Source organism: Lutra lutra, chromosome 7 (assembly GCF_902655055.1).
Source record: "Lutra lutra chromosome 7, mLutLut1.2, whole genome shotgun sequence".
NCBI lineage: Eukaryota > Metazoa > Chordata > Mammalia > Carnivora > Mustelidae > Lutra > Lutra lutra.
The window spans coordinates 5,128,237-5,150,990 of record NC_062284.1 but is presented as its reverse complement, the minus strand read 5'-3'; the positions used below and the strand labels follow the sequence as shown (position 1 = coordinate 5,150,990).

Genomic DNA, 22,754 nt, shown 5'->3' with positions numbered 1-22,754 from the left:
TTTGTTCTTTGTGCCCTTCTCTGGGAAAGTTTCTGATGATTTTATAGATTTCGGGGGTCTTTATGGACCTAGAGGAGGAGGTGAGAGCTCCCCGCTCTGCGACCCCGTTGCTCAGTAGACTTGTCTTGATGGATGAGCTCCCTGGGAAGCATGTTCTCTTTCTTCAGTCACCCCAGCCCCCTTTAAGGGAGACTCGCTTTCCCTGACTCCCCTCGCCTCTCCCCTGAGTCTCTTATGACTATCACGCACATCACGTCAGCTACTCTGACATTTGTCAGCTAGTGACTTTCCAACATCAGTGGCCAGGCTTTGCCTCCATTTGGGCTTCTAGACTTCTTTATTTTATTTTTAAAAATTTATTTGTCAGAGAGAGAGCACAGAGGGGGAGGGGCAAAGGGAGAAGCAGGCTCCCTGCTGAGCAGCGAAACCAATGTGGGGCTTCATCCCGGGACCCGGGGGATTATGACCCGAGCCCAAGGGAGACGCTTAACCCACTGAGCCACCAGACCCACCCAGGGCTTCTAGACTTCTGTGTCACACCTTCATCCCCACAGGCCCCTCAGAAGCGAAGTCTCCCAACTCCCCACTGTTCCCGCAGTTCTGCCCGGCTGCCCGCGACCCTCCTTCAGGAAGGACACGACCACCGCCAGAAGCCTGTAGATGGTCTCCCTCTCCCCCGTGTCTCGCATCCATGGGCTACGGACCAGGTCAGCTGTGACCCGCAGACACTGCCGGTCCCCCCCTTCCCCACGGCCCCAGCACGGGACCCGCCTCCTCCTCCTCAGGCCTGCCCTCCGGAGGAGCGCACATGCCAAGAGCACTCAGTGGGCACAAGTGGTTTTATTATCTCCACCGGGACGGGCCGACCCACCGGAGCTGCGCGGCTGCCGGAGGCTGGCGGCAGCACGGAGTGGGGAGGGGCCGGGCCCGGCCGGGGAGGAGGCGACCGGCCGCGGAGCCGCAGGGCGGGAGGCACGAGCTGGCGGGCAGAGGCCGCGGGCGGGAGCCGGGCCCGCCTCACCGGTGCCGCTTCCGGATGCTCTGCAGCTCCTGGGAGATGGCGCCGAAGCTGGGCCGCTGCGCGGGCTCGTAGGCCCAGCACTGCTCCATGAGCCGGAACACGGCGTCGGGGCACAGCTCGGGGCAAGGCAGGCGGCCCCCTGTGGGGACAGGCACGGGGGCCCGGCAGCGGTGAGGAGTGGGCAGGGGACCGGCAGCCCCCGGGGTGCTCCCGGAGCACGGGGAGCTGCTTGCGCCAAGGGGGGTTCTCAGGGCGCCGCTCCTCAAGGGCCCCGAGGAGGCAGAGGCCCTGACCCCGGTCCCACAGCACGCAGCCGGCTCTGCTGGCCTGACTGTTCGTAGTAGAAGGGACGCGGGAAGCCCTCCCGCCCTTGTGGTGACGGGTTAGCGCGACAGCGCTGGGCCTCTGGTGGCGGCCACGGGATGACCCTCGCTCTGCCCTCAGGGCGGTCGGGGACCCTGGGGAGCCCAGCCCGAGCCTCGGGAGAACCGCGTGGGTCCAAAGTGGCCACCGTGCGGGGACGCCTTACCCTTTTCCACAAACTCCCGCGTCTGCTGGTTGCTGAGGTTGGGGTACGGGGGGGCCCCCAGGCTGAAGGCCTCCCAGAGCAGGATCCCGAAGCTCCACACGTCGCTCTCCGAGGAGTAGCGTCCTGCGGGGAGGGTGGGCGTGAGCGGCCCCGCGCGCAGCCGCAGTGAAGGCTCAGCCGTGGGGCGCCCGGGGAAAGGCCCCGCTACCGTAGTTAAGAGCCTCCGGAGCCGTCCACTTCACCGGGACTTGTCTGAGGCCCCCAGAGGCTGCATAGATCCCATCGGCCTCCTCCCGGGACATCCCGAAGTCACTGATCTTCAGGACGTTCTTCTCTGTCACCAGGCAGTTCCGAGCCGCCAGGTCCCTGGGTGGGGGCGGGGAGGGGGACAGTGTCCATGCAGCCACGGCCCCTGCCCAACCCCGCGCTCCAGGCACGGCCTTGGACAGAGCTGCTCACCAGCCCCAGCCCCTGGTGTACGGGGGACAGGCAGCCGCCAGGTCTGGAGTCCATGCCTGCCCTGGGGTGGGAGGAGTGGGGAGGGTAGAGATGGTGTCCAGGCCGCGGTGGGGGGGCCCTCCCAGCTCTCACCGGTGGATGCAGCACTTGCTCTCCAGGTACTCCATGCCCGCGGCCGCGTCCCCCACCATCTGCAGCAAGGTCTTCATCCGCAGGCGGGAGCCCTCCGTCCTCAGGAAGGTCAGGAAGTCGCCCCCTGGGGGTGGGCAGCAGGAGACCAGGTGAGCCATGGGCGGCTGCTTCCCCCTGAAAGCTGTAGGCCAGCTTCCTCGGCTCACCCTGCACGAGCTCCATGACAATGTAGATGGGCTGCTTCTGGGTGCAGACGCCAATGAGACGCACGATGTTGGGGTGGTTGTACTGCTTCAGAATCCTGGGGGGCAGCACCACTTAGCACCCTGGCTCGGGGAGCCCCAGGAGCCCCAGGGAGACCGAGGGAAGACGGGAGAAGGCAGCAGACGAAGAGAGTATGGCCTGTGAAGCCAGCAGACCCAGACACCTTCCCTCAGGTGGGCCACTGGGCCTCTACCCCTTGGCACCAGGCGGGGGTACCACCTGTGCAGTACGGGGTGAGGGGCACGAAGATTAAGCCGAGCATGTCACCTCATGCCAAGCACAGAGGAACCCCCTGTATGTGGAACTGTGGGGTTTTTGCTTTATCACACACCTTGCTTCCTGCAGAAACTTGGCCTTGAGGTCAGGTGGGAGCGTCTCCCGACAAGACTTCACGGCCACTAGAGTATTGTCGGCCCTCAGGCGTCCACTGAACACTTCACCGAAGTTCCCCTGAAAGGGCGCCAGGCTCCTACCAGTTGTCCCCAGACCAGGGTCCTCTTCCTCACTCCCAGGGGCTGGCCCTCATCTTGTCCCCACCCACCCTTCACTGTCCCCAAACCCAGACTGCTCAGCCGTGCTCCACAGGCGTCTACCCCCTGGGTGGGGGGAGCCAAGGGGGTGTGCACGGGATAGGGAGAAAAGGTTACCTCAGACGTGCCACATTCACAGGGAGAAGTGACACAGAAAACCCCTAGATCTTTCCCTTGGATTGAAAACCCATTCTGATTCTTAAGGAAGTGACTCTTTCCTTAGGAGATATTTTATGGCTCATGGGTATTGCGCCTGAGGAGAAAGGGCCTGGGTGGGGCGAGGAGGCATGGGGATGCCGGCGGAAGTGGTGGACGGAAAATAAGGGCACGCAACTCACCCGCCCAATCTGCTCCCCCAACACCAGGTCCTCGTGGTTTAGCACCCACTTGTCCTGGGGAGGGAGGGGAAGGGGGGTCGGAAGTCGGTGAGGGGATGGGTGCTGGGCCCTGCAAGGGACCAAACGTCCCCCACCAATGCTGTTTTTCATTTCTTAGCACTTCGGTTTATTGGTCTGAAAAATGGGGGTTGGACAGTCTCAGGATCACACTTAGAAGACTTTGGGGACCAGGCAGGTGCCCTCAATGAGGGAGGCTCAGCTCTGTGTGTATGCGTGCGTCCCATGGAATGGGCGCGGCCTTGAGATTCCAAACCTAGAGGGAAGCTGGCCCCGAGGAGGGTGGAATCACGTTGCACCCCCATATAGACAGGAACCTGGGAAACCCTTCCTGCTCTGATGCTGTGTGGCCTGGTGGCATGGCAGGGCCGGGCACAGGCTCACCTTGGGCACAGCCCTGTTCAGGACGATACCGCTTTTCTTGGTGAGGGGCTGCTGGGAGCGCAGCAGGTGGTCGATGAGCAAGGGGATGCTGGGAAAGCCGTCCCCTTCCAGTCGGTATAGGTTCTGCGGGGCAGGGGAACCCAGGGTCAACGACCTCCTCTTCGCGGGGGGAGAGCACCTGCACTGCAAGCCTGGAGCCCTCCTTTGGGGGGGGCACCCATGGAGAAAATCTGAGCTTGCAGCACAGACGGGGTGCTCTCTCTGGCCCCTTTCAGCTCCGCCAAGGAAGCAGTGGACGCAGCAGCCAGTTCCTGCCCTCCCAAGGCCATTCCCCTGCGGAGGCGGGCGGGGGGCAAGGCAGGGAACGCCAGAGGGCAGCCCCACTCACGTCGGTGGACTGGATGATGAAGTGCCGGGGCTGGCCGTCCCACAGCACAGACAGCACGGACTCCTGCTTGCCCTGACTCTCTCGCACCAGGAAGTCCCCAGAGTGTGTCAGTAGCTCAGCCACCTCTGTCCGTGGGATGGCCCCATGGTACCACAGCTGCTCGTGCAGCGGCTTCTGCACCTCCGGCACAAGCTGCAGGGGTGGAGGGAGCTGGCGGGGATTGGGGGCGGCGAGGAAAGGTCATTCCACCAGTTTGCCAGGGGAGGCCACCAGGACAGACAAGGGTCAGCTGGGGTCTCTCTCTCACTCACATATGTCCCTCGTCCTCACAAACCACCCACGTGCCATTAGAGCCCTGGGAGCCAACGACAGATGGAGTCAGGCTCGCTCTAGGCAGAGCTGGGAGGGGGAGCCCAGGCCGGCTGATCTCAAACCAGGCTTCTGCCTTCTCCTCCAGGCCTCCGCTGCCCAACTACTCCCGGAGCAGGGACAGCCGGGGGGGTACCAAGGCTGCAGCACACATTGCCTAGCGGTACATGTCAGAGACCCCTGGCCTGGCCCACCTCTTGGAGAAGGGCAGAGCTGCAGGCCCAGGCTGGGCTCCACTCACCGAGAACTTGGGGCGGAAGATTCCCGAGATGTGGCTCTTAAGGATCTCCAGGGTGGGTGTCCTTCCCCCTTCTCGCTCCTGCTCCTGAGGCCAGGGACAGACGTCAGCGGGTGGCCAGGCTTGGGGAGGGGGAGGGCAAAAGTGAGGACCGCGTCCAGGGACGGGCGGGCGAGGCCGGCAGGGCAGGTGGTGGCAGGCAGCTCACCGAGGACGACGTGGAGTGGCGGTCGTCCTGCAGGAGCAGCACGGGCGGGGGCTCCCCGGGGCCCAGCTGCTCCAGCTTGGCCTGCAGCAGCTCCTGCTGGGCCTGCAGCTTGGCCTGGCTGCACAGAGCCACCTGCAGCCCCTGCAGCGCCTCCTGCAACACCTGTTTCTTGGCCAGCAGCTGCACCCTGCGGGGGATGGGGGGCGACGGGGAGGGGAGGGGAGAGGGGCTCAGCCCTGGGTCAGCAGCCAGCAGCGGTCTGCCCAGCGGGTGAGAGGGGGCAGGCCAGGAAGCTGCTGTGGGCGAGCCGTGGGTGGGCGAAGCGCTCACCGCTCCCGGGGATGGGTGTTCTGCTCCTCGTTCCAGAGGTCGCGCTGCAGCTGGGTGACCGCCTCCTGCCGGCTGAGCACCGTCTCTGTGGCTGCGGCCAGTTCATCTGTCACTGAGGTCAGCCTGTGCCCAAAGGAAGGGCCGTGTGAGCCGCGGAGCCAAGCAAGGCTGGTGGGCCGCAGCTCTGCAGAGGTGGCGTCCGCTGCCCCCCGCCCCTCCCCCCAGCCCAGTCCCGGGCCCCCACGCACGTGTGCTGCACGCTCTCCACGGTCAGCTCGTTCAGCTGCAGCTCCCCCGCTGCCAGCGGCTCGCCCTCCTCAAGCAGTGACTCATCGAAGGTGACACAGGGCGGGATGTCAGGTGTGGACCTTTGGGGCGACAGTGCCCCGTCAGCGAACGGGCTAGAAGCCCTGATGCCCGGCAGGAGCAAGGAGGGGCTTACCCATACTGTCGCAGGAAGCCTTGGTACTCGGCCTCGGGCTGGATGCGGGCGACCGCTGCAGCCATCTCCAGGTGAATGGCTGCCACCTCGTCCTGCACCAGGCTGCTAATCTCCAGGTACTCCTGCAGGATCTCCTTCCTGCCCCCAGACAGGAGCCCTGGTCAGTGGGGCCTCGGGCCGGGCCAGGCTGGGCAGCGTGGGGCCCCTGACGCTGGCTTTGGAGGGGCCAGTGCTTGAGCCTCCCCCTCCCTCTCATTTACCAGCCAAATAAATGACCACAGGCAAGTTACTCAATGTCTCCCTTATCTCCGCTTCCCCATGTGTGTCATGGGGACGCTGGGCCTTGTGATAAGGACCCAATAAGAGCTGGGGTGCAGAGCATGTGGTATGCGCGGACTGCTCGGTAAATGCAAGTACAGGTGCACCTGTCCCGGGCCGCCAGCCCCACGCTGGGGGGCTCTGGGCTCTGCCGTGCTGCTGGCCCTGCACCCACATGTCCAGTCCCAGGCCCTGCCGGAGCTGCAGCCTCACACAGCCACGCACCTACACGAACGTCCTGCCAGACGTCCCTGAGACACCGTAACCCCTGGAGTTGAAAGGCAAACTCCTGTCTCCTTTTCTCTCCTTCCTGTCCACATAAGTCAGCGGAAACTCCAGCTTCCCCAGACACCATCTCACACCTCACTTCTGGTTCGTGAAGAACCGGCCTGGCTCCACCTTGGAAGTACCCCTACGGAGACGGCGCTGGCCCAGCAATCCGCACCCCTGCAACAGCCCCCGGCCTGGCCCCGTGAATTCTCTCCTCCACACAGCAGCACCCAAGTCCCCCAAAGGCCTGCTGGCCCCTCCATCACCCGGCAGTGCCCCAAACCTGGACCTGTCTGACCTCGCAGCCTGCTCTGGCCCTCCCCTCCCTCTGCCTGGCCTGCACTGGCTGCCCTGCTGCTCCCGGGATTTCAGGCACTCTCCCACCCCAGAGCCTGTGCACCTGCGTTTCCCTCTTTCTGGAACGGTCTTTCTCCAAACATCCCGTCCACCCCCATTCACCTGGGTATCTCTGAGGCTTTCCCAGAGCACTCTATGGAAAGTTCTCTCTCCTCCCTGCCCGCCTCTCCTCCCCTGCCTTTCTCTGTACACTTACTGCCATCCCACACATGCTGCCCCTTGTCATTACTCTTTTCTCTCTCCGGTACCGTGAATGACCCTAGAGGACAGATGCTCTTGTCTGTGTTGTTCCCTGCTGTACCCCAGAGCCTAGAATAGTGCTCCGTTCATACAAGAACACCTTGCAAGAGGGACCCTGGAAAAGCACGACCCAGACACCAGCCGGCGGACTCCACATCTCAGCCCAGCACCTGCTCCCGAGGGCAGACATGGCCTCTGGGGCTGGCGGTGGGGCTTAGGGCAGGGCAGGGGCGGCTGGGGCTGCGGCTTACAGGATGCAGGCCATCTCCTGGTGCAGGTCCTGCAGCGACTGTAGCAGGCCGGGGAGCAGGAGCTGGTGGTGGTGTTGGTGGTGCAGCTGCGCAGCCCGAACACCCAGCACGTAGCGGTTGTGATGAGCGAACAGCTTCCACAGGCTGCGCACATACTTGTCTTTGGCCTTGTCTCGGTCCTTGTCTGCGGGGGGCAGGGAGGGGTCGTGGGGGACGGCACAGAAGGACAGGCCCCCATGGGGGGGTCAGGGCTGGCTTGGGATTCCCTCTCTCCCAGGAAGGGAAGCCACACACCTTTGCTGGCCTCCTGGTACTTGCGTCTGGCCTGGGCGCTGTCCCGTGCCAGGACTCGGTACTGGCTCTTCAGCTTCTCGATGTCCTGGTTGTGGGCCTGAGGAGAGACGAGGGGCCAGCGTGGGCTAACAGGTCCCCGGGCCCAGGAGAGTTCAGCCTGAGGCGAAGCCCTGCAAGGGTCCCGTAGTCCTGGCGGGCCACACAACCTTGTCTGTCCTCCGGGAAGGGCCTGCAGGCCTCTGGGGCCCAACACTGCTGCTGAAGTGAGAGCAGAGGAGCTGGCGTGAGGGCAGGAGCCTGGGACAGGCAGAGAGGGGCGCTGGGCAGGCTCCACCTGGCCCTCCTTGACCTAGAGTGGTACCTGGAGGCACGTGTGGCCAGGGCTGGGTTTAACGCTCTGTTGGTGCCATCTTGAAACTCTTCATAATTTTTTGACAAGAGGCCCCGCATTTTCACTTTGCATCAACTCCTACAAATTCTGTTCTTGGTGGCAGGAACAATGGATGGCCAAGAGCGAAGTGCTGATCCCAGTCCCCTGTTTATGCACTGGGATCCTTTGGGTAAGTTCCCTCCCTTTCCTCTAAATCTTAGTTTCCCGGTCTGTACAACAACTTAAAGGAAAGACGAGACGAATCTCTTAAAGGGCCAGATGGTAAACACTTCCTCAGTCTCTGTCGGAATCACCTCTGTCGCTATAGGTCTGTAACAGCCCCAGGTAACGGGAAAATGAACAAATGGGCATGGCTGGGTTCCAGGAAAAGTACGCCATAAAAGCAGGCTGACCCCCGAATTAGATGCACTTCTGGGGAGCCTGCCGGTGGGTGGACAGTGGCCACCAGGGGCCGCTGTGGGTCCGTGGGAAGGCTGGGTTTGGCACAGGTGGAAGGGGTGTGGCGCAGGGGTGCTGACCAGCACTCCGAATCCGGCAGGCTCAGCAGCCTCCAACCCGCTCCAATCACTCAACCTCTAGACCAAGCAGCAGGGCCGGTTCAAATGCCGGTGGGCTGACTTCGCACCTCCGTGTCCCCACAGTGGGGGCCCCACTGCTGCTTGTGGTATCTCTGACGCCTTGTGAGGAGCCCGCCTAGACCAACAGCGGACAGACCTACCCCAGCTGCTCTCTCAGGCCTCAGAGCCAGCTGGCGCAGGGCAGTGAGGGGTGGGGGTTACAGATCCGCGTGCACTGCAGGCAGTGGCTGGATCACTCACCTTTACACCCAGCACTTGGCTCGGGCACGCACTCGGGGGACAGAAAATGCAGAGGGGTCTTGCTACAGACCAGCCCAGGAGCGGGGAGGAGGGACGGAAGCTAGGGCAGGCCTGCGGTCAGGGACTTGCACTTCCCCCGTGAATCCAGGGGCTCTTGTGCAAAACCAGCCCATTTACTCTCGGCTCTGGGCAGCCACGGCCAGGGGGAGCCCAGGGCCCCCGGCCCACCTTGGTGAGGTCCTGCTGCAACTGCTGCCACTGCTCGCTGTAGGTCTTGCGCAGCTGCTGCCGCTCCCGGATCAGCAAGCCCAGCTTGCTCAGGGGCCCTGAGTTCAGATCTTCCGCGTGCTGCCTCAGCAAGCGGCTCAGGCCCTCTGTCTGGCTGGTGATCTCTGCCCAGGACTGTAGACATGGGACAGGCGAGACAGGGAGACAGGGAGTCCCTGGCTCGGACCTGCCAACCCTCCAACCCTCCCCAGCGGGCTCTGGGAAGGGAAGGGGGCAGGCAGGCAGAACTGTCCCTTCTCCCCCGACCATCCCCGCTTCCCGCACCACCGAAATTCCTCAGTCGAAGGCAGGAAGGGGACGAGGAGGCCTAGGGTCCCCCAGAATCCCCACCTGGCTGATGGGGCTGTTGGGGCTCATGCCCCGGCCCCCACTGTCCTGCAGGGACATGTGGTGCAGCAGCCCGGCATACTCCCTGTCGCTCTTGACCCGCTGGGCCATCCACTTCCTCATGCCCTCCAGCAGCCGAAGCTCGGCCTCCTGCATCTGCTGTAGGGCCCCGTGGCCCTGGGCGCTGCACAGCTCTGAAGAGAAGCCCATGGTGCCGTCCTGGGGGCAGAGAGAGGAGGGTTCACAGCTGGGTAAGGCGGCAGCTGAGGATGGAGGGGCCGGCCAGAGAGGGGGGTGGCAGCCCGGCAAAAAGGAGCTGCCGCTGGTCAGGAGGTGGGGTCCTCTCCTTCTGAAATGCAGCCATAGATCCAAAACGGCAACTTGGCCTGGGACGCCCGGCCCTCCTTGCTTCCCGAGTCTCCGGCCAAGGCATGGCGCCAAGGGACCCCTCCCTCCCCAGGCCCTCCTACCCCGCACCCTTCTCAGGGGCTCGGCGCGCCCCGGACCCTCGGCCGGGCTTCGGGCAGACACAGCTTGAGCCGGGCCCCTGCCGTACCGCGCGCGCCCCGCCCGGGGGGTGTCCCCACTCCGCACCCCCGGCCCCCGCTGCCCCCCGCCCCCCGTGAGCCTCGGGGCCTCGCGGCAGGAGTTACCCGCGCGGGCAGCTGCTCCGGGGCTGCCCAGGACACCTCCGGGACGACTCCTGCCCGACTGCGGCCCGGGCGACCCTGGCCAGTTCCTGATTCGGCTTCCTCCTGCCGCGGTTTCGGCTGGCCGGCCGGGGCGGGCCCGGCGAGGGGAAGGGGCGGGCGGGAGGGCCGGCGCCCCCAACGCCTGTCGGCCCCCCTGCCCAGCGCGCCGCGCGGCCGCGGAAACGGAAGGGAGGAGGGGGCCGGGGAAGAATGGCCGCGCGGAGAGCCGCCTGCCGGCGCCCCCAGGGCCTGGGCAGCGCCCGGGAGCGCGGGGAAGCGGCCGCTGCGCGGTGGGGGCCTGGCGCCTGGCCAGGGCGGCCCAGAAGGGGAAGGGGGAAGCCTGCTCCGGGCCTCCCCACCCCATCGGATTCCCCAAGGAGCGCTCAGGCGCCAGCCAACATGTGAATAAAATTTCCAAGTAAATATCCCCGAGGAGAGGCCTCCTTCTCCAGCACAGGTCCTAGGGAGCCGGCCGCCACCCACCCCTACCGGAGGCAGGGTCTTTCTGTCCCAAGGGAACCTCGTCCCTGCAGAGGGGGCTGGGGCGGGGGGGGGGGGGGGGCGGGGGGAGTCGACAGGTATGGAGTGTTCCTGACGGGACACTGGCCAGCAAAAAACCATCCATCTTGGTTTTAGTCAGGCCCCACCGCAGACCTCAGCCCTACAGCCAAGGGAGATCCTGAGCAAGGGGGACCGCCCTGCTGGAGAGCAGGCCTGTGGGAGTGGAAGCCCTCTGCTTGTCCTCCTCTTGGGGCTCCCATGTCCCATACCCTGGGGCTTCTCCCCAGCAGCTGCCTCCTTCCACAGCCCACCGCTCCCCCAAGGAGGCCCTAGAACTCCGTGGGAGACAGCCTTGGGTCCACCTGGAGGCAAGCAGGTCATCATCTGGCCCTAATCCCCGCCCCCATCCCAGATGCAGTCCCAGGGTCCTAGGAAGAGCGGGCGGCATCACTACGCTGGAGACCAGGCCTGGTTTGCATAGTCTGCACGTTTAATCACTTTAAAACCTCTAACATTATCTCGTGTCCATTAAATAGAACCAACAATGCTGGGCCTGTTTAAATTACAAGAAAAAAAAATCACTGGGCACCAACCCAGTATCTTACAAAATCAGCCAGGCTGGCCACAAGGGTGGGGGGATGGGAGAGGAGGGGACACCCCTGGGCAGGTGGCTGGGTGCCAGGAAGGGCTAGGGGAGAGAGAAAGAAAAGAGGGCTCCCGGATGGGAGGGGACTGATTGTCCTAATGGGAGGGGTGCGAAAGGCACGTCAGAAGAGGGGGACTTAAGGGGGCAGAACAGGTCAGTGCTTTCTCCACAAGGGCACAGTGTTGGAGGGGGCTCAGTGCCACTGCCTGCCCACCCCTGGCACTTGGAGAACCAGTGACCATGAGCCCTTGGCACGATGAGCCCCGTCTGAGACACAGATGACAGCCTGCCCCTCCCACCACAGTCCCCTTTCCTAGGGCCCACCTGGCTTGCCCGCCTGCCTCTTCGGGACTTGGGGCTCAACTCCTCCTCACTCCTCAGCAACATGCTGCAGCCTCCCACACCTCAGGGCCAGGGTAGCCGGGGGAACAGCAGAGTGGACAGTGGGTGTGGGGAGGTGGGTGGTCCAGCTGCTACCCCCATTAAAAATACAAAAAAAAAAAAAATCAGCATCTAAAGTGAAATAATCACAAAGTGAAAATATATCCTCAAACAGCCCCTGAGATCCCCACAGGGGAAAGCAGCATCGGGTGGGAGGTGGGAGAGGCCGGCCGGGCCACCGTCCCTCCCCACCACCCACCCAGGGGCTCCGGGACTGTGAGTGCCAACAGCCCAGGCAGCCCCGGGCTCAGAAAACAGGGACTTGGGCCCTGGCAGGAGGGGAAGGGGCCCGAGAAGGTAGGGTGGTCAGGACACCAGCACGGGGCTCGGTTGGGCCAGCCACACTTGGCGGGCAGCCAGCTGTGGTGGAGGTGGGCAAAGGGACACACGCGTGCGGGCACACCCTGGAAGCACCTGCCTTGCCTTGGTCCCTTCCTTTGATCACCGCTTCCTCAAGAGGCTCACCAGACTCGGGGGACAGGGTTGGGGATACAAAAGCCCTTGGAGAGGTGGCCTCCTCCTTCAAATACCCCCTAGGCCAGCCTCCCTCCTGCCTGGATGGGGACCATTATTGCTTTAGAGGAACAGGGAAGGGACAAGAGCTACAGCTCGGTCAGGAATCCCAAAAGAGACGGGCTGACCCTCTTCACTCCGCAGGGGATTCCGGCTGGGGCCTGGACCTTGGAAAGCTGTCCTAACGGTTCCACTCCTTTCTCCACGCAGAAGGGGTGCTAGAGGTGGGGTGAGGCCCTCCCCTGCTCCCCAGCTGGTCCTGGGGCCCCACCTCAGGCAGCCAGGGGGCCCAAAGGTAGGGTGGGAAGCAGTCTCTGCCCCTTGCCTCCCAGCTGGGGTCCAAACCCAGTCCCAAGATAAAAAAATACTTTGGTGAATTAAAAAGTGCCCAAGGAAGGGATGGGCTGGAAGGGGCAGGCAGTAGGCGCTCGTCAAAGGGCGCTCTGGTCTTTGATAAAGGCGGTCCTCTCGCCCCGGCCCTCGTCCTCTTCTGAGTCCGACGGGCACTCTTCCTGCCAGGCTTCGGGGGGCAGCCCCTTGTAGGAGATGAGGCCGCGGTCCATGGTGTACACCTTCACCCCCCGGAAGCTGAAGCCGGAGCGCAGCTGCAGGACCAGGAAGACGGTGACAAAGACCAGCACGATGAAGGCGCAGCTGAGGCCAGCCACCACCTCGGGCAGGTGTGAGGGCAACAGCCCTGCCCGCGGCCGGGGCTCCGCCTCCACCTCTGCGGGCAGCCTCTGGGGCGGCGGCCGCTGCTGGGGCGACTCGCGGCTGCTCTGGCTCTGTCGGGAGCACGTCTGCTCCACGGGGTCCAGCGAGGCATGGCTGGGGCAGCTGAGGCAGTCTGTGGGGGCCAGCCCCTGGCAGGTGGAACACGAGCTGTGGCAGGGGGTACAGACGCTGGCCCGGATGGTCTCCACGTCGTTCTCGGTGCTGTAGTGCGTATCGAGGACTTGGGGCGTGAAGCCTGGTGGGCAGTGCTGGACACAGGTCTTCTGGTGCAGGGAGAAGCCTTCCTCGCACACTGCCAGCAGGGGAGGGGACATGGGTGTCAGCTGAGCAGGCAAGGCGGCCCCGAGCAGCCTCCAGCCCCAGAACTGCAGTCATCCCGAGCTCTCTTCAAACCCCTTTCCTCCTAGCACTGGGCTGCAAGACAGGTTCCCTCCATGCCCACCCCCTCGAACCTCAGGCCCCGAAACCCTGAAACAGCCACTACCACTGACCCACGCAGGCCTGGCTGGTCGCCAGGGTCTTGCAGCCACTGCTCTCGGGAGGCGTGTGCGGTCCCTCGGGGGCCGTGCCATACAGCACGAGGGTGAACTTGGTCAGCGTCCCTATTCCAGGGTGGGGGAGGAGGCAAGAGTTAGGGAGCACTGGCACCGCTCCCAGAATCCCAGGGCCCCCCAGCTCCCTTCTGTGCCCCCCGCGGTCCTCACACATCCCCAGTACCATAGTTGTTGGCTTCGCTGGTGTTTTCAATCTCCAGGACCCACTCGCCAGAGGGGTCCTCGTCCCAGGAGTGGGTTGTCATGAAGGCCCAGTCGTTAAACCCATCTGCAGAGTAGTCATGTGGCCTGGGGGAGAAGGGTGCCTATGGCTGTTGGAGGCCTCTGGGAAACCCCAGCCAGGGACACCAAGGCCACAACACGTGGACCATACACCCTCCCCCAGTGCAGCACCAACCCCACTGGGCTGAAAATGCCCATAGCTGTTGTTTCCCAGTAGGCCAGGTGTTCTCAACCAGAAGATTCTGGAAACGTGCAAAGTTTGGACACAGGAAGGCACCCTACTGGCACATAACGAGTAGAAGCCAGGGATTCCTTTGATGTGGGACAGTCCCTAGGACCAAACTGTCCCTCCTGAAGTGCCAACAGCACCTCCACCAAGAAGAACGTGGCGGCCACTAAGACTCTGGGACAAGTCCAGGAGGGTGTGAGTGCACGAACGGACGTGTGCGAGTGTGAGGGGCAGGGCAAGCTGGGCAGGGGAGAGGGCAGGCACCTGGCCGCCAGCAGGGTGGAGCGGGTGCCCATGGGGCTGACCAGGTGGATGGCCAGGTCGCCACGGCGATTGTAGGACAAAGTGAGGCGGGCCTGCGCATGTTCCAGCCGTGTGATGTGGCTGGGCTCCCCCAGGCAGGCGGTCACCGTCTTGCGCACCTCCAGCCGCTTCCCGATGTCCCTGTGCAGACAGCAGAGACGGTGTGCCGGCCTGGCCAGGAGGGCGGGGCCGCACCCCCAGCAAGCCTCAGGCCCCAGCCACCCCTCCCAGCCCAGGGCCGGGCCTCACTTGGGCTCAGTGAGGATGTCGATGATGCATTTCCTCTGGGGGGGCACTGTCGTCCAGTTCTGGGCCAGGGTCACCATAGCACCTGCATCCAACAGCCCGTAGCCATACGAGTGGCTCACTGCGGGGCAGAGAAGGCGGGGTCAGCTGGGAGGCAGCTGGGAGGCAACCCGCATGCTGGGCCGCCCTGTCCTCACCTTTCCGGCCCACACCGTTGGTGGCCCAGTCGTTAGCATTGAGGTGGGCGGGCTTCGAGGTCTGTACCACCAGGTGCTGCATGTCCCGCCAGGTGAGGTTCTTACTGCAAAGGGGGCAGGGAGAGGTGGAGCTCAGTCTCTCTGGAGAGAGGCCGGAGGCCAAGGGCTGTCCTGCAGGGGGCGCTGGTGGGGACGAGGTCGCTGCCCCTGCGGACTTACTTGGCTTCCAGGGTGAGAGCGATGATGCCGGCTGCCAAGGGAGCAGAGGCCGAGGTGCCCGTGTGAGACTCTGTACACTTCTGCCGCAAGTCTGTGGTCACCTACCAGGAGAACGGGTGGAGGGACTAGAGAGGCCACCAGCCTGCCCCTGCTCTGCCCACAGGCCCAGAGCACCCACGGAGGGCCGGGAAGCCAGGGCCAGGACATCTGGGGCCCAGCCGCTGCCTTGCTCACTTGCCGTGAACAGGCCAATGCCTGGCCCTCCCCAGATCTCCATTTCCCATGGCTCGAGGGGCCGAGCTCCAGGCGGGAGACCATTCGAAGCCACACACATCCTTAGAGTCTCCACTTCTCAGGGGCTTCAGAGAGCCCCACGGCCCCATCCCCAGCCTCAGGGAGCCCCTGCTCCCATTCCACCATCCCCTGGCCACATGTGGTCTGGAAAGGGGGCCCTGGGCAGAGCCCACAGGCAGCCCCCCTGCCCCCTGGGCGGGACTCACGATCTGCTTCTCGTTCTGGTTGCCGCTGCTGTATGTGGTGGCCAGCGTGGACGAGCAGGCCTCGCTGTACCAGGGCACGTTGCCGAGCTGCGTGGCGCTGCTGATGGACAGCGTGTAGATGCTGTTGGTGTAGCCGTCACAGTTGCAGCTGTCGTGCTCCCGGCCCCCGTTCCCCGAGGCCCACACGAAGATGGAGCCCAGCCCCCCGCGGCCCTGTGGACAGAGTGGGCCGGGGTCACTCGCAGACGGGGCCCGGGGGAGGCCTGGTGGGAGGGCACTGCCGGGCACTGGGCCCCTCATCCGCACACGTCACCCTACTCTGCACCCCGTGAGACCCCTGCTGGGTTGGGCGCTTGGGCAAGTCTGTCTGTCTGTCTGGAACCACGGACCTGGGCTGCTGCCAAAGTGCCCAGACCCGGGACTGTAGGAGCTGAAAGGATGGGGGATTTTCCCCTTGTTTTTCTCTGTTGCTATCTGTCTAGAGCATTAACATTTTAATAAACAAGCCTCGTATAAAATTAAGGTGTAATGCAAGCATACACAAACAGGAAGAGGAGAATGGGGGAAGCGAGCTAGGACAGTGAGCGGACAGCCCCCGGCCTGGCCGGAGGAGGATGCGTGGGGACCCCCACCGCACCTGGCTAACCCCCCGGAAGAAGGCCTCCTCGGCGAGGCGGGCAGGCCCATCCACAGTCTTGCCGTCATCCTCGGGGCCCCAGCTAGCGCTGTAGATGTGGATGTGGTTGGGGTTCAGGCCCAGCGAGCGGGCCTCCACCGCGTCCGTCACCTCGCCATCCAGCATGCGCACCCCTGGCCGCGGAGGGGGGTGAGAAGAGGGATGCTGCATGGGTCTAGCCGCCGGGGCACCCCCAAAGCACACCCAGCCCTGCACCCCGAGGACACACAGGGGAAGGCAGAGGATGGAGCTGGCCAAGAGCCGGAAGGGAGAAAGTGAACACACCCTGCCTTCAACCACACAGCCTGGCCTGGAACGAGCCTCTGCGCTCCCTGGGGCACGCGGGGGCCCAGGCCGGCCCTGCAAGGACTCAGAGCGGGCGGCAGGGACTCAGGGAGGCTCCTGCTAAGAGGCCCTCACCCTGGCCTGCAGCACGGGCGGCTCAGCTCTGCATGGTCCGGGAGCCCCTAAGGAACTGCCCCGTGGTGGGAATAGGACGGGCACTGGCCAGATGGGACAAAATCCCCCGCAGGGCCCTCCCCAGGACAGGGTGGCCACGACCCACACCCACCTCCAATGCGGGCATTGTAGGCCACACCTACGCCACAGACACCATTGTTGGCCACAGCAGCCACCTCACCGGCACACCGTGTGCCATGCCTGCCGGGGACAAGAGCACAGCATTAGCAGGGGACAGAGAGTGATGGGGCAGTCTGAGGGACGGGATAGGTCAGCACAGCCCTCCAGCTGCGACCTCTGTGCCCTCCCATGCTCTCCGCTGCACAGCCACCCCTGCCCTGACCAGAATTGGAGCACGACTACAGAGATGTCAGCCTATGGGGGAGTGGGTCTTAATCCGGGCTCGACCCCGCTTTCTCAGCGGAAGGGAGGAGACACCAGGCGGGGACCAGGGGGCCTGCCATAGCTCACCTGTTGTCATTCATCTGTGTGTACCGAGGCTGGGGGTCAGGATCCTGGTCATTGACATCGAAGCTGGCCCCAGGATCCTGGAGAGGACATGGCCATCGTCAGGAACAGTCTGACCACACTGACAGAACAGGACCGCCCCAAGACACCCCTCGCCGGGATCACTGCCTCCCTCCCCCACCTCCTCACATAATTGCCTGCCAAGTCTGGGTGGTTCTTCTCGATGCCATCGTCCAGAATGGAGACCACAATGCCGTCACCTGTGTAGCCCTGAGCCCAGGCCTCCTTCACGTTCAGGTCCCGCTGGGTGACGCCAGACTGCTGAGAAACCCGCCCCATCACCCCAGCACTTACAAGATGTGGTCGGCTGTGTGGGGTCAGGGGTACCCTGAAGAATCCCGTCATCACCCCCGAAACCTCCTTCTCCACCCGCCCTTGCAGCCGCAGTGCCCATCTGGGCTCCATGGGAGGGTCAAGAACTCAGGAAGTGCACCCCCCCAGGCTTAGCAGGAAGGGGCAGGGAGAGAATGCTCGCAGGGAGAATGAAGAAGGATGACAGGAGGCCTCCATGTCAGCCTCAGCCTCCCGTGGGAGCCCTCAGTGGCCAGATGGTTGCCGCTGGGGAGGAAGACCCACGACCCGAGGAGGCCGCGTACCAGGTACCACTGCTGGGGAAATTTGGGGTCCGTGGGCTCCTGGTACACGTCCCGTTTGGTCCTTCGCTTGGCCACCTGCTGCTCCAGCCACTGTACCTGTGAGGGAGTGAGGGTGAGCAGGGGAGGGTGTGGGTGGCGGGGGGGGTGTTACTCAAGAGGCTCCAGAAGGGAAGGGTGGCAGCCAGAGGGGCTGGGGGTGCACTCACTTGAGGCTCCCTCTGCAGCCGGCTGTGCCGCGGGTGGTGAGGCGACAGGGACCGCTTTGTCACCGCTCGATGCCAGAAGTGGTAATAGTCGCCGAAGATCTGCGACAGAGCAGGGAGGCTGAGCCGGGCTTTCCATCTGTCAGTCCCCAGGGAGGCAGCGGACGGGGGTGGACGACCGGCTGCAAGGGGAGGCTCACGACGCAGGGAGGGTGGGCATCTGCTCCCGGCCTGGGACCGGCCAGGGGGTGCAGGGGACAGAGAGGGACCCACCCTCCCTGGCACAGTCTGGTCTCCCAAACAACCCCTGTTGGAAGCCAGAGGGCAGCCCCTGCTCCAATCCCCACCCACCCCCACCCCCGGCTGCCCAGAAGGCGCCACCACCCAGACGGTCCTGACAAGGTAAGCCCACAGTCCCGGGCCTGGGGCCCGAACCCCTGCCCTCGCCAGCCCCACCCCCAGCAAGGTCCTGCGCCAAGGCCAGAGGTGGTCCGCCCTGGTCCGCGCACCTACCTGGCCCAAGTTGAGGAAGCCGTGCTTGCTCGCCAGGCGGTCAGCCACAGCAGGGCCTCCGGGAATGTGCACGGCCCAGGTGTTGGTGTAGACCTTCTGGGCGCGGGCGTCGGCGGCCAGCAGGACCAAGGCTCCTGCCGCTGCTACCACCCATAGCAACCAGGGCCTCAGCTCCATGGGGCGCACAGGTGGCCGGGACCCCGGAGCCCCCGTCTCCTTGGCCTGGTCAGAGGGCCTCGGCTCCCACGTGCCTGCTCACTGCCTGTGGCCCGGGGCTGACTGGCGGGGGCATGGGGCCGAGCGGGGCAGGGCTGTGAGGGGACGAGGGCTGCCAGCTCTGAGGGGAACAAGGGAGGAAGAGGGGGAGATGGTCAGTCCCTCCCCAGCCATGTGCTAAAGCTGCCTTCTAAGCCCCAGGGCTCAATCTAGGCCTGAAAAGGCCTCCTGGGGAGACGGGTGAGAATCCAGCCCCCCCAAGGTCAGCCAGCCAGCCAGATGGAACCCCCCAAAGACACAGACACACAGACACACACACACACAGACACACAGACACACACACACACACAGGGCTCCTAAGCCTCTCTCCACATAAGAATACGGAAGTGGGATGAAGTATCAGGCTTGAGTCATCCCGAATCAGAAACAACACAGAATAAATGTTCAGCACAATCAAAGTAAAAAAGAGATGGGTTATAAAGCAGTATGTACACATGACCCCATTTTGTTTTTAAGGAACTATTTCTACATGTATATATATATATAACCACAAAACAAAATCTGGAAGGACACATGCTGAAACGTTAACCAACGATTCTCTCAAGATGGTGACGATTACAAATAACTGCTATTTTCTTCTTTGTGTCCTTCTATGTTTTCCAAATTACCCAGGTATATTTGACAAAATGTCTTTTCAAAGTTTTTTAATGGGTGGTGTCTACCCAGCTCGCCAGGGGCTCCTGGTTCAGCAAAGCAGACACAGCCACAGGGAGTTACCGGCAAAGACCCACAGCCCCATGGGAAGAAACAGCGGGTGACCCTGGGAGGGATGGGGCTTGGGGGGCTGAGCACAGGGGATCGCACTGGCTTCACCTCCCTTCAGGGGCAGACCCCAGGCCAGTGGCCATCATCAAAGTAGGGCCCAGACTCTTTCTAGGCTGTTTCCCGGGGAACACTGGGGCCCCCCTGCCCTGCCCAGGCCTGGGTGCAGGGCCCCCAGTGGCCCCCTTGTGTTCCACGCCCACCAGCCTTGCATCATCTGAGCCCAGGCAGCCAGAGCAAACACTGGCTGCTGAGCCAGGAGCGCCAAGGTGAGGCTCAACCAATAGTCGGCCTGTTGTTTGTCCTCCTTCAGCAAACAGGCAGCGGGACCTCTCTCCCTGGGGCCACATAACTGTCCCCACACAGGGCCCCTGACTAGCCAGAACCCAAGCCCCTGGGGTGAGGAGCAGCTCGGGGAGGCCCCAGTAGGGTCGCTGGAGGTATCCTGTCTCAGTGCCAAGCTCATTGAGCAGAAAGCCTGCCCAAAGGGCCCCGGATGCCCCCACCACTCCCAGCCCCAAAGGAGGTCACTCTGCCAGGCGGCAAAAGGGAAGCTCCCCAGCTCGCCCCAGGCTGTGGGGCGCTGAACAGGCAGGCTCACCACTGGGACACCTCACCCCTCCAGGGGCTCCCCTTGGCCATGACCAGCCTCACGGAGGGAGGGCCGCTCCTACAGTCCCACCCTGCAGGCTGGGAGGGACTCAACACACAATTCCCAGGGTATTTTCAGTTTACACCAAAATAACCTGACAGCTGATGGCGGGAGGCGTCCACAATACGGCTCCTCCTCACCCTGTTACGGGGCAGAGTCCATGGGGCTCCAGGACAGGCCCGTGATGCCTTGGGCGTCCAACTTCCAGAAAGCTAGTCTTAGCAATGGCTGGGTGGCCAAACATAGGCCCTAGGCTGTGAAGAGACCCCAAGCCTCTCACTTAATAGTGGATGTGGGACCCTTCAGGCAGAACCAGGTAGGAACAAGACAAGACAAGGCCTCTTCTGGCCACTGCAATAGCCACCCTACAGATGGCAAGTAAACCTCCCCCCGACCCGGCCCCGGCCCACAGTGCTGTGAGCCCTGCCGAAGCCCCCAAATCAAGACGGGCCCATCGAGGCCCAGCCTGGGTTCCAGCACACTGTGAATGGAACTGCAGCTGTCGGCATTAAAAGTGATTAACCAACTATTTAATTACCCTGCAGCCCCCCAAAAGAAAGCAGGCCTCTGGCACAACCCAACAGTCCCTGGAGAAAGGGCCTGCCTCCCTCTGCCCAGCATCTCCAGCCACGGGGAGCTGTGGATATGGCTCCCATGCAGCCCCCAAGTCCCCAGACATCTCTACCTCAGCAACCTGGAGGGAGGGAAGATTTCTCACCCCCCTCCCTCCCCAAAGAGCAGGCGCTGAGAACAATGAATGAATGGGCTTCTCCCCACCCCCATCCCAGACTCTGACTCACCCTCAGAGTCCCAGTTCAGCTCAAACCTCCCCTCCCCAAACCACCAGGCTTGCTTTATTTCTAGCCTCCTGTGATGCCCCCTCACATGGGACTGGGCTCTAGGCTGTGGCCACGGAGAGAGCTGGGACTGCTCTTTCTGGCTGTGTTCCTGGGAAAAGCCATTTCTCCAGAGGTCCCGGGAACCTCTAACACAGAGAGCCGCTCTGAAGCTTTAAATTGAACACCCCCCCCACCGTCGGGCTGCTGTTCCCAGGCACTGAGGGTCTGGTGTGGACTGGATTCAGTCTTTCTAGCAGAGACACTAAGCCAGGTCCTGTTAGAAGTACTGAGAGGCGCCCCCAAAATTCCGATTTTCGGTCTCTGCTCAACTAATTTGCTGTGTGATCTCAAACAAGTTACTTCCTCTCTCTGGGCCTCAGTTTCCTTGGTGGTAAAAACTGCTAGATCTGAGATTTTCCAACTTTTTTTTTTTAAAGCCACATACCCCCACCCCTTTTTAAAAATCAAATCTTACATGAAAGCCCCACATAGGAAACAGTAAAATTTGGGCTGTTCCGGTTGAGACAGTCAAGCTTGGCTACTCTCCTGCGCTGTGTCCACACCTGGCCCGCAGCTGCCCAGCCCTCACCAGGCCACATCACCTGGGTTCCCCTCACACTTCCCAAGTCAAAAATAGGATTCCAACACCCTCCAGGGGAGAGGGTCTGCACCTCCCCTCCCCACCGGCGGGGCACGCGGAGACCAGGTACAGACCGGACAAGTGACTGCTGTCAGACCTGTCTGGCGAGCAGGCAGCCCCGCAGTCCAGCCACCCCACGGGGGCAGAAGGGGCCTGGGCCAGGCCTCGGCGGGAGGCAGCCCCAGAGCCTACCGGAGCCAGTTTCCCGGAGCCCGCGGGACCCGCACCTAAGTCTCCGTAGCCCAGGTGTGCGGGCAGGGGCGAGGCCGGGAGGGGAATAATCCCCTCCGCCCCCCGACCCGCCGTTCCTCCCCCTCCCCGGGGCGGCGGAGTGGGCGAGCCGGCGGCGGCCCCCGGCGGCCAGCGGGGAGGCGGGAGCACCCCGCGCCTCTGGAATTCTCTCCCCATCCCGCCCCCAGCGGGGGCCCCCGCAGGCGCTTCCTGAGGTCAGAGGGCTCGCCCCGGCCCCAAGTGGAAAAGTACCGGCCCCGGTATGGGCCGGGGACCGAGCCGGGCCCGGAGCGCTCAGGTGGGCTGCAGGGCGCCCTTCCTGCTCCCCGCGGCTCCACCCTCGGGCCGGCCCCCGAGCCCGTTCCGAACGCCGGGACGGGCAGCCGGGGCCTGGGGGCCCGGGTCAGGCCGGCCGCGACCCTCCCCCGCCGGGGCGCCGGGGCCGCGGAGCCCGCTCCCGGGGCACAGCGGCCCAGTCCGGCCGGCCCTCCCCGGGCCCGGCGCGCTGCCTCCCCGGGCCCCGCGCCCGCCTGCTTACCCGAGGGAGCCCGGGCGGGTAACTTTTCCAGGCGAGCGCCGCGGCGGCTCGGGCGCCCCTCGGCCGAGCGGAGAGCCCCGCGGCGGGGGGCCTGGGCTCGGCGCCGTCCCCGCGCCCAGCAGCAGCGTCACCGCGCGGAGGCGGGGAGGCGCGGCGGGCGGCCTCGGCCCGGCCCGCGACCAGGGGCAGGGCTCGGCCTGGGCTCCGGCTCCAGCGCGGGCGGGGGCAGCGGCCGGGCCCCGGCGGCGCTGCTTGTTTACTCCCGTCGCTGTCAGCGGCTGCGGCGGCCGGGGCTCCTCCTCCTCCGCCGCCGCGCCCCTCCCCCTCGCGGCGCCACCTCCGCGCTCCCGGCCCGCCACCGCCGCCGCTGGCCCGCCGCGCACGCCGCCCATGCCGCCCGCGCCCTGGCCGGCGTTCGGAGCCCGAGCCGCGCGGACCCAGAGCGCCGGGCCCCGAGCCGAGGCCCTGCGGCCTTCTGGGGCGCCCGCTTCCTCCGGCGCCCGGTAGGGGCAGGTAAAAAGTGGGGCCGGAGATCCCAAAGCCCTGGCGGCCGCCGGGCGCGTCCCCACACCCCCACCTCCTGGGCCCAGCTGCCCGCGC

General features: G+C 64.2%; 2 protein-coding genes across 3 annotated transcripts; both read right to left on the bottom strand.

The window, feature by feature from the left end:
* Positions 1-825: 825 nt before the first annotated feature.
* FES (FES proto-oncogene, tyrosine kinase) lies at positions 826-10,213 on the bottom strand. Its single transcript, XM_047735608.1, has 19 exons — positions 9,897-10,213; positions 9,247-9,462; positions 8,857-9,030; positions 7,420-7,516; positions 7,126-7,309; positions 5,690-5,827; positions 5,496-5,615; positions 5,248-5,370; positions 4,918-5,104; positions 4,713-4,796; positions 4,103-4,312; positions 3,715-3,837; positions 3,274-3,327; positions 2,737-2,855; positions 2,348-2,442; positions 2,142-2,265; positions 1,759-1,916; positions 1,551-1,673; positions 826-1,160 (listed from the first exon to the last, which is right to left on the bottom strand). Exons 2-19 carry the CDS (start codon positions 9,451-9,453, stop codon positions 1,018-1,020), a joined length of 2,463 nt encoding a protein of 820 aa, XP_047591564.1. The 5' UTR covers positions 9,454-9,462; positions 9,897-10,213; the 3' UTR covers positions 826-1,017.
* Positions 10,214-10,904: 691 nt separating this feature from the next.
* FURIN (furin, paired basic amino acid cleaving enzyme) lies at positions 10,905-22,294 on the bottom strand. Of its 2 annotated transcripts, none has more exons than XM_047735609.1 (16): positions 22,155-22,294; positions 18,217-18,553; positions 17,707-17,805; positions 17,501-17,596; positions 17,034-17,165; positions 16,848-16,924; positions 16,489-16,577; positions 15,879-16,051; positions 15,242-15,454; positions 14,742-14,842; positions 14,523-14,626; positions 14,329-14,446; positions 14,041-14,220; positions 13,489-13,613; positions 13,263-13,373; positions 10,905-13,063 (listed from the first exon to the last, which is right to left on the bottom strand). In XM_047735609.1, exons 2-16 carry the CDS (start codon positions 18,391-18,393, stop codon positions 12,468-12,470), a joined length of 2,391 nt encoding a protein of 796 aa, XP_047591565.1. In that variant the 5' UTR covers positions 18,394-18,553; positions 22,155-22,294; the 3' UTR covers positions 10,905-12,467. The 2 variants fall into 2 exon arrangements, with proteins under 2 accessions (XP_047591565.1, XP_047591566.1); XM_047735610.1 differs by having other exon boundaries at positions 17,034-17,162.
* Positions 22,295-22,754: the final 460 nt, after the last annotated feature.

Excerpts from the sequence above, each read along its gene's own strand:
- FURIN (XM_047735609.1), bottom strand. The coding sequence starts at position 18,393 with ATGGAGCTGAGGCCCTGGTTGCTATGGGTGGTAGCAGCGGCAGGAGCC. Across the intron at positions 17,597-17,706 it reads GGCTGCAGAGGGAGCCTCAA|GTACAGTGGCTGGAGCAGCA; the intron begins GTGAGTGCACCC and ends ACTCCCTCACAG. Across the intron at positions 14,221-14,328 it reads GACATCCTCACTGAGCCCAA|GGACATCGGGAAGCGGCTGG; the intron begins GTGAGGCCCGGC and ends CTGTCTGCACAG.
- FES (XM_047735608.1), bottom strand. The coding sequence starts at position 9,453 with ATGGGCTTCTCTTCAGAGCTGTGCAGCGCCCAGGGCCACGGGGCCCTA. Across the intron at positions 9,031-9,246 it reads CCAACAGCCCCATCAGCCAG|TCCTGGGCAGAGATCACCAG; the intron begins GTGGGGATTCTG and ends CCATGTCTACAG. Across the intron at positions 2,266-2,347 it reads TGTCATGGAGCTCGTGCAGG|GGGGCGACTTCCTGACCTTC; the intron begins GTGAGCCGAGGA and ends GCCCACCCCCAG.